General features: G+C 39.2%; 1 protein-coding gene across 1 annotated transcript in view; it reads left to right on the forward strand.

The window, feature by feature from the left end:
- Positions 1-6619: 6619 nt before the first annotated feature.
- The window catches only part of LOC133605819 (tetraspanin-8-like), a 14284-nt gene continuing 5903 nt past the window's right edge, over positions 6620-15000 (forward strand). The window contains exons 1-3 of the mRNA XM_061959125.1: positions 6620-6816; positions 10809-10874; positions 14865-14978. Of these exons, the coding sequence (XP_061815109.1) occupies positions 6736-6816; positions 10809-10874; positions 14865-14978 (261 nt within the window). The 5' untranslated portion in view covers positions 6620-6735. The remainder of the gene's footprint in view (positions 6817-10808; positions 10875-14864; positions 14979-15000) is intronic.

The following is a 15000-nucleotide window of genomic DNA, read 5'->3' on the forward strand; positions in this document are numbered from 1 at the left end:
CTTCATTTTGGCTTCCTGTGCACTTAAGATGTGACTTTAAGGTTTTACTACTTACATATAAAATACTACACGGTCTATCTTGTCGATTGCATTGTACCATATGTCCCGGCAAGAAATCTGCGTTCAAAGAACTCCGGCTTATTAGTGATTCCCAGAGCCCCGAAAAAGTCTGCGGGCTATAGAGCGTTTTCTATTGGGGCTCCAGTACTATGGAATGCCCTCCCGGTAACAATTAGAGATGCTACCTCAGTAGAAGCATTTAAGTCCCATCTTAAAACTCATTTGTATACTCTAGCCTTTAAATAGACCCCCTGTTAGACCAGTTGATCTGCCGTTTCTTTTCTTTTCTCCTCTGCTCCTCTATTCCTTGTGGAGGGCGGGGGGCACAGGTCCGGTGGCCATGGATGAAGTGCTGGCTGTCCAGAGTCGGGACCCGGGGTGGACCGCTCACCTGTGCATCGGCTGGGAACATCTCTGCGCTGCTGACCCGTCTCCGCTCGGGATGGTGTCCTGCTGGCCCCACTATGGACTGGACTCTTACTATTATGTTAGATCCACTATGGACTGGACTCTTACTATTATGTTGGATCCACTATGGACTGGACTCTTACTATTATGTTGGATCCACTATGGACTGGACTTTCACTATTATGTTAGATCCACTATGGACTGGACTCTCACTATTATGTTAGATCCACTATGGACTGGACTCTCACTATTATGTTTGATCCACTATGGACTGGACTCTCACTATTATGTTACATCCACTATGGACTGGACTCTCACACTATTATGTTGGATCCACTATGGACTGGACTCTCACTATTATGTTAGATCCACTATGGACTGGACTCTCACTATTATGTTTGATCCACTATGGACTGGACTCTCACACTATTATGTTGGATCCACTATGGACTGGACTCTCACACTCTTATGTTAGATCCACTATGGACTGGACTCTCACTATTATGTTAGATCCACTATGGACTGGACTCTCACACTATTATGTTAGATCCACTATGGACTGGACTCTCACACTCTTATGTTAGATCCACTATGGACTGGACTCTCACTATTATGTTAGATCCACTATGGACTGGACTCTCACTATTATGTTAGATCCACTATGGACTGGACTCTTACTATTATGTTAGATCCACTATGGACTGGACTCTTACTATTATGTTGGATCCACTATGGACTGGACTCTTACTATTATGTTAGATCCACTATGGACTGCACTCTCACAATATTATGTCAGACCCACTCGACATCCATTGCTTTCGGTCTCCCCTAGAGGGGGGGGGGGTTACCCACATATGCGGTCCTCTCCAAGGTTTCTCATAGTCATTCACATCGACGTCCCACTGGGGTGAGTTTTTCCTTGCCCTTATGTGGGCTCTGTACCGAGGATGTCGTTGTGGCTTGTGCAGCCCTTTGAGACACTTGTGATTTAGGGCTATATAAATAAACATTGATTGATTGATTGATTGATTGAGTGATCCGAGGGACAACACTGATTTGACTTGCAACACTAACCACGTTTCCACGCACTAAATTAGTCAGATTTTTCAAATATTTGGTTTTTTTGTACAAACCTCGTTTCCATATGAGTTGGGAAATGGTGTTAGATGTAAATATAAACGGAATACAATGATTTGCAAATCCTTTTCAAGCCATATTCAGTTGAATATGCTACAAAGACAACATATTTGATGTTCAAACTTTTTTGCAAATAATCATTAACTTTAGAATTTGATGCCAGCAACACGTGACAAAGAAGTAGTACCCACACTCTTTTACTATGAAGCCACGTTGATGTAACACGCGGCTTGGCATTGTCTTGCTGAAATAAGCAGGGGCGTCCATGGTAACGTTGCTTGGATGGCAACATATGTTGCTCCAAAACCTGTATGTACCTTTCAGCATTAATGGTGCCTTCACAGATGTGTAAGTTACCCATGTCTTGGCCACTAATACACCCCCATACCATCACACATGCTGCCTTTTACACTTTGCGCCTATGACAATCCGGATGGTTCTTTTCCTCTTTGGTCCGGAGGACACGACGTCCACAGTTTCCAAAAACAATTTGAAATGTGGACTCGTCAGACCACAGAACACTTTTCCACTTTGTATCAGTCCATCTTAGATGAGCTCAGGCCCAGCGAAGCCGACGGCGTTTCTGGGTGTTGTTGATAAACGGTTTTCGCCTTGCATAGGAGAGTTTTAACTTGCACTTACAGATGTAGCGACCAACTGTAGTTACTGACAGTGGGTTTCTGAAGTGTTCCTGAGCCCATGTGGTGATATCCTTTACACACTGATGTCGCTTGTTGATGCAGTACAGCCTGAGGGATGGAAGGTCACGGGCTTAGCTGCTTACGTGCAGTGATTTCTCCACATTCTCTGAACCCTTTGATGATATTACGGACCGTAGATGGTGAAATCCCTAAATTCCTTGCAATAGCTGGTTGAGAAAGGTTTTTCTTAAACTGTTCAACAATTTGCTCACGCATTTGTTGACAAAGTGGTGACCCTCGCCCCATCCTTGTTTGTGAACGACTGAGCATTTCATGGAATCTACTTTTATACCCAATCATGGCACCCACCTGTTCCCAACCTGTGGGATGTTCCAAATAAGTGTTTGATGAGCATTCCTCAACTTTATCAGTATTTATTGCCACCTTTCCCAACTTCTTTGTCACGTGTTGCTGCCATCAAATTCTAAAGTTAATGATTATTTGCAAAAAAGTTTGAACATCAAATATGTTGTCTTTGTAGCATATTCAACTGAATATGGCTTGAAAAGGATTTGCAAATCATTGTATTCCGTTTATATTTACATCTAACACCATTTCCCAACTCATATGGAAACAGGGTTTGTATTTCCACACCTACATGTGAAGTCCCAGTGTCCATGCACACTCTCTAATGCAGGGGTGTCCAAACACGGCCCATGGGCCAAGTGCGGCCCGCCAGCCTCTTCACTTTGTCATGAGTTGAACAAAGCATGGCATCACGGAGTGCTTTCAAATTGGTATTAAATACCAGTCGGTCTCTGAATGCTACATATTTGCTGCCATCTTATAAACAATATGAGTAAATCAGACCAATGACCCTAGAAAATATGTGAAAACAATAGCACAGCATTACTTAAATGACACAATTCAAACAACCTTCCCTAGTCATGGTGCCAACAAAAATAAATAATCTAACATAAAGTCATGGTCACACATAACACAACTTGCTCATTGTAAATCGTGGATATTATTAAAAACGTCCAAACATTTAAAAAAAAAATCTAAATTACACCCATTTGAATCCATTAGAGTGCATGATGGGAAAGATGCAAAACACTTTCGCCACACTTATCCATGTTTGGTGCAAATAGGCTGCTTCAAACTTTCACATACTCCAAATATATGAATTATATATCCATCATATTAATATAATATGTACACATACTTTACATAGGTACTTCAGAACAAAGCAATCATTGGACTAGGTTCTTGTTAGCCCCGCCCACTGACTTTGGCAGGTGAGTATGAAGGATCAAAATATTTATCAAATAATTTAAAAAATCTAAAAATTGTATTGCTGTGATGAGGTGGCGACTTGTCCAGGGTGTACCCCGCCTTCCGCCCGAATGCAGCTGAGATAGGCTCCCGCGACCCCGGAGGGAATAAAAATGGATGGACGGAATAAATTGTATTGAAAAAAATAAATGGTGAAATAATTAGTTAAATTATGATATAAATAATTCAATTATGAAATAATAAAATGTATGATTAAATTAATTAATTAAATGTAAATGTATAATAAATACATGATTATTATGTTTAATAAGACATCAATGTATTTCATTTAAATCACAAAGTACTGACACGTTTATTGAAGTAATTATCAAAAGTATCCCTTTGGAGTATGTGTAAGTTTGCTAAAATAAAATAAAATATTTATATATTTTTTTTTTTTACTCTTATACTTTTTTTTTTAATTAGGTAGGTACTGAAACAATGTAAGAAAGCATTTTAAAATGTTTTTTCCCCTACTTTTTATAAATGAATTAAATGTGTTTATCTAAAAAATGTTTAGACTTTAAAAAAAGATTAAAACGAATAACAGATTATTTTTTAATATGCCATACCAACTTTATTTATAAAGCCCTTTAAAAACAAGCACAGTTGAAGAACAAAGGGCTGTACACCACAAAGAAATACAGGCAAAGGACAAAATATAACATTTAAAACAGAAGTAAAATACACATTGAAAAAGTAAATTCAAATTACTGTAAGAACAACTTGTTAGATAAAAAGCAGTTAAGATGTTAAAAAAGTCAAAAGTTAAAAACAGTTTAAAGTCTCATGCTGGGTTAAAAGCCAGTGAATAAAAATGGGTTTTAAGAAAAAAAAAAAAAAAAAAAGCCAAATATTGTATTAATTGTTTTGTTGGGGTTTTACCTTAGATTATTGTAGCTTTTTTAATCATTTCAAAATCTAAATAAAAAAAACATTAGCTGCCTCGTTGAGTTAAAAAACAGGAACAAAATGTCACGTTTATTGAAGTAATTATTTAAAGCAGGGGTCCCCAAACTTTTTGACTCGGGGGCCGCATTGGGTTAAAACAATTTGGCCGGGGTATATATATATCCATCCATCCATTTTCTACCGCTTGTCCCTTTCGGAGTCGCGGGGGGTGCTGGAACCTATCTCAGCTGCATTCGGGTGGTAAGCGGGGTATATATATATATATATATATATATATATATATATATATATATATATATATATATATATATATATATATATATATATATATATATTCCTCGCGCACTAATTGACTGAAAGAGCGTGCACGCTTGCCCAACACTGTGGCAATGGGAAAATGCATTTTTAGACAATATGATTGGCCTGAGCGGCTACGAGACACTGAGAGTAACAAGCGGTAGAAAATGGATTAGAAAGGACAGATTTAAAAAAATAATAATAAAAACTAAAAAAAAAAGATTATTATTATTATTTTTTTTCTTAACTTGGGACTTCACGCAGGCCGGATTTTGGACGCTGGCGGGCCGTATCTGGCCCGCGGGCCATAGTTTGGGGACCACTGATCTAAAGTTTCACACAGGCTAAAAACTTGAAATTGATAGGTGACTGGTCGAAATGATGACAATTGATGGCATTCATAAACAGAGGTGGGTAGAGTAGCCAGAAATTGTACTCAAGTAAGAGTACTGTTACTTTAGAGATTTATTACTCAAGTAAAAGTAAGAAGTAGTCACCTAAATATTTACTTGAGTAAAAGTAAAAAGTATGTTGTGAAAAAACTACTCAAGTACTGAGTAACTGATGAGTAACATACACACTTATATCATATATATATATATATATATATATATATACACATACATATATATACATATATATACAGTTTATTATTTATATGTATTTATTTTGCTGTTTTTGTTTACCTGTTAAAGGTGTTTTAATGAATATACATGCATGTTTAACATATAGATTCCTTTCTTTCATGAAGACAAGAATATAAGTTGGTGTATTACCTGATTCTGATGACTTGCATTGATTGTAATCAGACAGTAGTGATGATAACGTCCACGTTTTCAAATGGAGGAGAAAAAAAGTTCCTCCTTTCTGTCTAATACCACATGAAAGTGGTTGGTTTTTGGCTTCTTATTTGTCCAGCTTCCATATTCGTTTTTTTACACTTTACAAGAAATATATTGGCGGCAAACTCCGTAGCTTGCTAGCTTGTTTGCGCTGGCTTTCGGAGACTCTTGTTTTGAAAGCGCAGGCGCGATGGAGCGGCACTTTTATTGTGAAGACAGGAACGTCCTCATGTGCGGTCAGTCTTTAGGCTTTTGACGGGATGTACGGTTGAAATAAAAAAGTATCTTTTTTCCTTCACACTTTTGATTGATTGATTGGAACTTTTATTATTAGATTGCACAGTACAGTACATATTCCGTACAATTGACCACTAAATGGTAACACCCCAATAAGTTTTTACACTTGTTTAAGTCAGGTCATGTGACCACCTGGCTCTGTTTGATTGGTCCAACGTCACCAGTGACTGCATCTGATTGGTGGAACGAAGTGAAACGTCACCAGTAAGGCAGGCACTATGAAGGTCTGTCTGACAGACCAAAACAAACAAAGCGTGCATTAACAGATCGATAAAAATTAGTAGCGAGTAGCGAGCTGAATGTAGATAAAAGTAGCGGAGTAAAAGTAGCGTCCCTTCTCTATAAATATACTTAAGTAAAAGTAAAAGTATGTTGCATTAAAACTACTCTGAGAAGTACAATTTATCCCAAAAGTTACTCAAGTAGATGTAACGGAGTAAATGTAGCGCGTTACTACCCACCTCTGTTCATAAATTGCAATAAGATGCTCCTGTTTTGTCAGACACCACCAAGAACATGCCCTTGCTTTTGTCACTTCGTCGTCTTTGAGAACATTTACCAACAATTGGCGTTTCTGTCACAGCCATCCGTCGATAAGCGGGAATTCCGAGTGTCCCTCAAGGCAACACGGCTCTCTTGCCATCCTGCGCAGTGACGTCACACTCGGATGCCGTTACATCCTTAAATATCATCACACACGCACACACACACACACACATCAGTTTGGTGTGGCGCCTTTCACGTTCTCTCTCTCGCGTCTTGTCTTTTCCTCGTCAAAGCTGGGGGTCTGCGGCGGCGGCGGCAACATGCAGCGGAACACCGTGGTCGTGGTGGCGGACAAGACGAGCCTAAAGAGGCCGTTTATATTCGCCTGTGTTGTCAACATGGTAGGTGCAAACAGGCCTTTGGCGCCTTTTCCATGTCTGTCGTGTTGCTTTTAGCGGGACTACACTGTCATGCACGTGCGTGACGTCACAGGACAAAGGTGTGGCCAGCCAGCATCATCATGTACCATATTGTGTACTAAGCCAGCATCATCATGTACCATATTGTGTACTAAGCCAGCATCATGTACCATATTGTGTACTAAGCCAGCATCATGTACCATATTGTGTACTAAGCCAGCATCATGTACCATATTGTGTACTAAGCCAGCATCATCATGTACCATATTGTGTACTAAGCCAGCATCATGTACCATATTGTGTACTAAGCCAGCATCATGTACCATATTGTGTACTAAGCCGGCATCATGTACCATATTGTGTACTAAGCCAGCATCATCATGTACCATATTGTGTACTAAGCCAGCATCATGTACCATATTGTGTACTAAGCCAGCATCATGTACCACATTGTGTACTAAGCCAGCATCATGTACCATATTGTGTACTAAGCCAGCATCATGTACCATATTGTGTACTAAGCCAGCATCATCATGTACCATATTGTGTACTAAGCCAGCATCATGTACCATATTGTGTACTAAGCCAGCATCATGTACCATATTGTGTACTAAGCCAGCATCATCATGTACCATATTGTGTACTAAGCCAGCATCATGTACCATATTGTGTACTAAGCCAGCATCATGTACCATATTGTGTACTAAGCCAGCATCATGTACCATATTGTGTACTAAGCCAGCATCATGTACCATATTGTGTACTAAGCCAGCATCATCATGTACCATATTGTGTACTAAGCCAGCATCATGTACCATATTGTGTACTAAGCCAGCATCATCATGTACCATATTGTGTACTAAGCCAGCATCATGTACCATATTGTGTACTAAGCCAGCATCATGTACCATATTGTGTACTAAGCCAGCATCATGTACCACATTGTGTACTAAGCCAGCATCATGTACCATATTGTGTACTAAGCCAGCATCATGTACCATATTGTGTACTAAGCCAGCATCATCATGTACCATATTGTGTACTAAGCCAGCATCATGTACCATATTGTGTACTAAGCCAGCATCATGTACCATATTGTGTACTAAGCCAGCATCATGTACCATATTGTGTACTAAGCCAGCATCATCATGTACCATATTGTGTACTAAGCCAGCATCATGTACCATATTGTGTACTAAGCCAGCATCATCATGTACCATATTGTGTACTAAGCCAGCATCATGTACCATATTGTGTACTAAGCCAGCATCATGTACCATATTGTGTACTAAGCCAGCATCATGTACCATATTGTGTACTAAGCCAGCATCATCATATACCATATTGTGTACTAAGCCAGCATCATGTACTATATTGTGTACTAAGCCAGCATCATGTACCATATTGTGTACTAAGCCAGCATCATGTACCATATTGTGTACTAAGCCAGCATCATCATGTACCATATTGTGTACTAAGCCAGCATCATGTACCATATTGTGTACTAAGCCAGCATCATGTACCATATTGTGTACTAAGCCAGCATCATGTACCATATTGTGTACTAAGCCAGCATCATCATGTACCATATTGTGTACTAAGCCAGCATCATGTACTATATTGTGTACTAAGCCATCATCATGTACCATATTGTGTACTAAGCCAGCATCATGTACCATATTGTGTACTAAGCCAGCATCATGTACCATATTGTGTACTAAGCCAGCATCATGTACCATATTGTGTACTAAGCCAGCATCATGTACCATATTGTGTACTAAGCCAGCATCATGTACCATATTGTGTACTAAGCCAGCATCATGTACCATATTGTGTACTAAGCCAGCATCATCATGTACCATATTGTGTACTAAGCCAGCATCATCATGTACCATATTGTGTACTAAGCCAGCATCATGTACCATATTGTGTACTAAGCCAGCATCATCATGTACCATATTGTGTACTAAGCCAGCATCATGTACCATATTGTGTACTAAGCCAGCATCATGTACCATATTGTGTACTAAGCCAGCATCATGTACCATATTGTGTACTAAGTCAGCATCATCATGTACCATATTGTGTACTAAGCCAGCATCATCATGTACCATATTGTGTACTAAGCCAGCATCATCATGTACCATATTGTGTACTAAGCCAGCATCATGTACCATATTGTGTACTAAGCCAGCATCATGTACCATATTGTGTACTAAGCCAGCATCATGTACCATATTGTGTACTAAGCCAGCATCATGTACCATATTGTGTACTAAGCCAGCATCATGTACCATATTGTGTACTAAGCCAGCATCATCATGTACCATATTGTGTACTAAGCCAGCATCATGTACCATATTGTGTACTAAGCCAGCATCATCATGTACCATATTGTGTACTAAGCCGGCATCATGTACCATATTGTGTACTAAGCCAGCATCATGTACCATATTGTGTACTAAGCCAGCATCATGTACCATATTGTGTACTAAGCCAGCATCATCATGTACCATATTGTGTACTAAGCCAGCATCATCATGTACCATATTGTGTACTAAGCCAGCATCATCATGTACCATATTGTGTACTAAGCCAGCATCATGTACCATATTGTGTACTAAGCCAGCATCATGTACCATATTGTGTACTAAGCCAGCATCATGTACCATATTGTGTACTAAGCCAGCATCATCATGTACCATATTGTGTACTAAGCCAGCATCATCATGTACCATATTGTGTACTAAGCCAGCATCATGTACCATATTGTGTACTAAGCCAGCATCATCATGTACCATATTGTGTACTAAGCCAGCATCATGTACCATATTGTGTACTAAGCCAGCATCATGTACCATATTGTGTACTAAGCCAGCATCATGTACCATATTGTGTACTAAGCCAGCATCATCATGTACCATATTGTGTACTAAGCCAGCATCATGTACCATATTGTGTACTAAGCCAGCATCATCATGTACCATATTGTGTACTAAGCCAGCATCATCATGTACCATATTGTGTACTAAGCCAGCATCATGTACCATATTGTGTACTAAGCCAGCATCATGTACCATATTGTGTACTAAGCCAGCATCATGTACCATATTGTGTACTAAGCCAGCATCATGTACCATATTGTGTACTAAGCCAGCATCATGTACCATATTGTGTACTAAGCCAGCATCATGTACCATATTGTGTACTAAGCCAGCATCATGTACCATATTGTGTACTAAGCCAGCATCATCATGTACCATATTGTGTACTAAGCCAGCATCATGTACCATATTGTGTACTAAGCCAGCATCATGTACCATATTGTGTACTAAGCCAGCATCATCATGTACCATATTGTGTACTAAGCCAGCATCATGTACCATATTGTGTACTAAGCCAGCATCATCATGTACCATATTGTGTACTAAGCCAGCATCATGTACCATATTGTGTACTAAGCCAGCATCATCATGTACCATATTGTGTACTAAGCCAGCATCATGTACCATATTGTGTACTAAGCCAGCATCATCATGTACCATATTGTGTACTAAGCCAGCATCATGTACCATATTGTGTACTAAGCCAGCATCATGTACCATATTGTGTACTAAGCCATCATCATGTACCATATTGTGTACTAAGCCAGCATCATGTACCATATTGTGTACTAAGCCATCATCATGTACCATATTGTGTACTAAGCCAGCATCATGTACCATATTGTGTACTAAGCCGGCATCATGTACCATATTGTGTACTAAGCCAGCATCATGTACCATATTGTGTACTAAGCCAGCATCATGTACCATATTGTGTACTAAGCCAGCATCATGTACCATATTGTGTACTAAGCCAGTATCATGTACTATATTGTATACTAAGGTGATGGTGCGGCTTGCAGGGACTTGCAAAAGTGTGTTTTTTTTAAAAAAGTGCTGTTGTGTTGTGTTGTTTGCCTCCCCTTCAAGGCGCCGTGTTTCATCATGTTGACCATGACGGCGGCCGCCCATCGGGACCTCCTGCAAGCGGGCCAGGTAGGACTTAATTCCATCAACCACAAAACAAGTCTATGAAGACTAGAGCAGTGGTTCTAGAACTTTTTTGTAACCCAGCTCCACGTCAGAAAACACTCGGCTCTCCAACTACCATGTCTGACCAAAATTAGGATACGGTAGCACACCACATTGATTATACATATATGTCCTTTAAAACAGACTTTAAAACAATGTAGCAAAATAGTTGTGTTTGTAAATTGAGACAACGTTGGATCCACGTTGTTGGTTGGAAAATGACCAAATTTAAAATCAACGTCAGAACCCAACATTGATAAAACGTCGTCAAAAAGCATGTTGTTTCAACGTTATATTTATGTCGTACAATATTGGTTGGGAAATGACTAAATTTCAACGGTCAAATCAACCTCACAATCTGACATTGAATAAACGTTGTCTAAAAAAAGCATGTGTCTCAATGTTGAATTTGTGTTGTAGAATATTGGTTGGAAAATGATTAAAATTCATTGGTCAAATCAACGGCACAATCTGACATTGATTAAACGTCGTCAAAAGCATGTTGTTTCAACGTTGTATTTGTGTTGTAGAATACTGGTTGGAAAATGATTAAAATTCATTGGTCAAATCAATGTCAGAACCCAACATTGATTAAATGTTGTCAAAAAGCATGTTGTTTCAACGTTGTATTTGTGTTGTAGAGTACTGGTTGGAAAATGACCCAAATTCAATGGTCAAACTAACGTCAGAACTTAACATTGATTAAACGTAGTCAGATAGCATGTTGTTTCAACGTTGTATTTGTGTTGGAAAATACTGGTTGGAAAATGATCAAAATTCAATGGTCAAACTAACGTCAAAACCCAAAATGTATTAAACGTTGTCAAAAAGCATGTTGTTGTAACGCTGTATTTGTGTTGTAAAATGACCACATTTCAATGGTCAAATCAACCTTTAAATCAACGTCACAACCTGATATTGAATAAATGTTGTCTAAAAAAAGCATGTTGTTTCAATGTTGTATTTGGGTTGTAGAATATTGGTTGGAAAATGATTAAAATTCAATGGTCAAATTAACATCAGAACCCAACATTGATAAAACGTCGTCAAAAAGCATGTTGTTTCAACGTTGTATTTGTGTCGTACAATATTGGTTGGGAAATGACCACATTTCAACGGTCAAATCAACGTCACAACCTGGCATTGATTAAACGTTGTCTAAAAACAGCATGTTGTCTCAACATTGAATTTGTGTTGGAAAATACTGACCAAAATTCAATGGTCAAACTAACGTCAGAACCCAAAATTGATTAAACGGTGTCAAAAAGCATGTTGTTTCAACGTTGTATTTGTGTTGTAAAATGACCCAAATTCAACGGTAAAATCTACGTCAGAACCCAACATTGGTCAAACTTGGTCAAAAAGCATGTTGTTTCAACGTTGTATTTGTCTTGTAAAATACTGGTTGGAAAATGACCAAATTTCAATGGTCAAATTAACGTCACAACTCAACATTGATTGAACGTCGTCAAAATGCATGTTGTTTCAACGTTGTATTTGTGTTGTAAAATATTGGTTGTAAAGAAAGTTGTCAAAAAGTGTGTTGTTTCAACGTTGAATTTGTGTTGTAGAATATTGGTTGGAAAATGACCAAAATTCAAAGGTCAAGTCAACGTCAGAATCCAACATTGATTAAACGTTGTCAAAAAGCATGTTGTTTCAATGTTGAATTTGTGTTGAAGAGTACTGGTTGGAAAATGACCCAAATTTAATGGTCAAATCAACATCAGAACCCAACATTGATTAAACGTTGTCAAAAAGCATGTTGTTTCAACGTTGTTTTTGTGTTGTAGAATACTGGTTGGAAAATGACTAAAATTCAATGGTCAAATCAAGGTCAGAACCCAACATTGATTAAACGTTGTCAATAAGAATGTTGTTTCAACATCAGGACCTAATCCAACATGTTCTCAACGTTGTTTCAATGTCTTGTGCCTGCTGGAGTAGTAGGCCTAAGTATTCATTAAAAACAAGGTTTTATTTATTAACAAGTATATTTAACATTTTTGGCCGCTGTAACACTACACACAGTTTGACTAGTAACACTGTGTTTGACGTATCACAGTTTGAGAACCACTGGACTAGAGCTTCTCCCAGGGTGTGTGTGTGTGTGTGTGTGTGTGTGTGTGTGTGTGTGTGTGTGTGTGTGTGTGTGTGTGTGTGTGTGTGTGTGTGTGTCCTTGAGCCAGACAGTGACTTATCTTCACATGGACGCCACTTTACATCTGACCCTCACCTTTGACCCCCTTTACAGCCATGTGGCATCCTGGTAGCCTTAAGACAAGAATCATAGCCTTAGTCCATATTAGCACACGTGTCGTATTTAGCAACTACAATGAATGAAACACAAGTAGAAGAAGACTAGGAAAGTGATTGTTCAAACCCCGTTTCCATATGAGTTGGGAAATGGTGTTAGATGTAAATATAAACGGAATACAATGATTTGCAAATCCTTTTCAAGCCATATTCAGTTGAATATGCTACAAAGACAACATATTTCATGTTCAAACTTTTTTGCAAATAATCATTAACTTTAGAATTTGATGGCAGCAACACGTGACAAAGAAGTTGGGAAAGGTGGCAATAAATACTGATAAAGTTGAGGAATGCTCTTCAAACACTTATTTGGAACATCCCACAGGTGTGCAGGCTAATTGGGAACAGGTGGGTGCCATGATTGGGTATAAAAGTAGATTCCATGAAATGCTCAGTCGTTCACAAACAAGGATGGGGCGAGGGTCACCACTTTGTCAACAAATGCCTGAGCAAATTGTTGAACAGTTTAAGAAAAACCTTTCTCAACCAGCTATTGCAAGGAATTTAGGGATTTCACCAACTACGGTCCGTAATATCATCAAAGGGTTCAGAGAATGTGGAGAAATCACTGCACGTAAGCAGCTAAGCCCGTGACCTTCCATCCCTCAGGCTGTACTGCATCAACAAGCGACATCAGTGTGTAAAGGATATCACCACATGGGCTCAGGAGCACTTCAGAAACCCACTGTCAGTAACTACAGTTGGTCGCTACATCTGTAAGTGCAAGTTAAAACTCTCCTATGCAAGGCGAAAACCGTTTATCAACAACACCCAGAAACGCCGTCGGCTTCGCTGGGCCTGAGCTCATCTAAGATGGACTGATACAAAGAGGAAAAGTGTTCTGTGGTCTGACGAGTCCACATTTCAAATTGTTTTTGGAAACTGTGGACGTCGTGTCCTCCGGACCAAAGAGGAAAAGAACCAGCCGGATTGTTATAGGCGCAAAGTGTAAAAGGCAGCATGTGTGATGGTATGGGGGTGTATTAGTGCCCAAGACATGGGTAACTTACACATCTGTGAAGGCGCCATTAATGCTGAAAGGTACATACAGGTTTTGGAGCAACATATGTTGCCATCCAAGCAACGTTACCATGGACGCCCCTGCTTATTTCAGCAAGACAATGCCAAGCCATGTGTTACATCAACGTGGCTTCATAGTAAAAGAGTGCGGGTACTAGACTGACCTGCCTGTAGTCCAGACCTGTCCTGTAGTCCAGACCTGTCTCCCATTGAAAATGTGAAGCCTAAAATACCACAACAAGACCCCCGGACTGTTGAACAACTTAAGCTGTACATCAAGCAAGAATGGGAAAGAATTCCACCTGAGAAGCTTCAAAAATGTGTCTCCTCAGTTCCCAAACCTTTACTGAGTGTTGTTAAAAGGAAAGGCCATGTAACACAGTGGTGAACATGCCCTTTCCCAACTACTTTGGCACGTGTTGCAGCCAAGTTAATTATTATTTGCAAAAAAAAATGAAAGTTTATGAGTTTGAACATCAAATATGTTGTCTTTGTAGTGCATTCAACTGAATATGGCTTGAAAAGGATTTGCAAATCATTGTATTCCATTTATATTTACATCTAACACATATGGAAATGGGGTTTGTAGTTAAGAGGATAAAAGGTGTGTTTCCTCAGCTGGTGTCCAACGCGTCCGTGGTGATTCTGTACATCCTGGAGATGTCCTGCCTGCTGCTGTCGCTGCTCGGCGTGTACGGAGCCTTCCGGGGGAAGAGGTGGTGTTTGATTCTGGTAATTGACGTCCCGCCTGGTT

Source organism: Nerophis lumbriciformis, linkage group LG05, assembly GCF_033978685.3.
Source record: "Nerophis lumbriciformis linkage group LG05, RoL_Nlum_v2.1, whole genome shotgun sequence".
Classification (NCBI taxonomy): Eukaryota; Metazoa; Chordata; class Actinopteri; order Syngnathiformes; family Syngnathidae; genus Nerophis; species Nerophis lumbriciformis.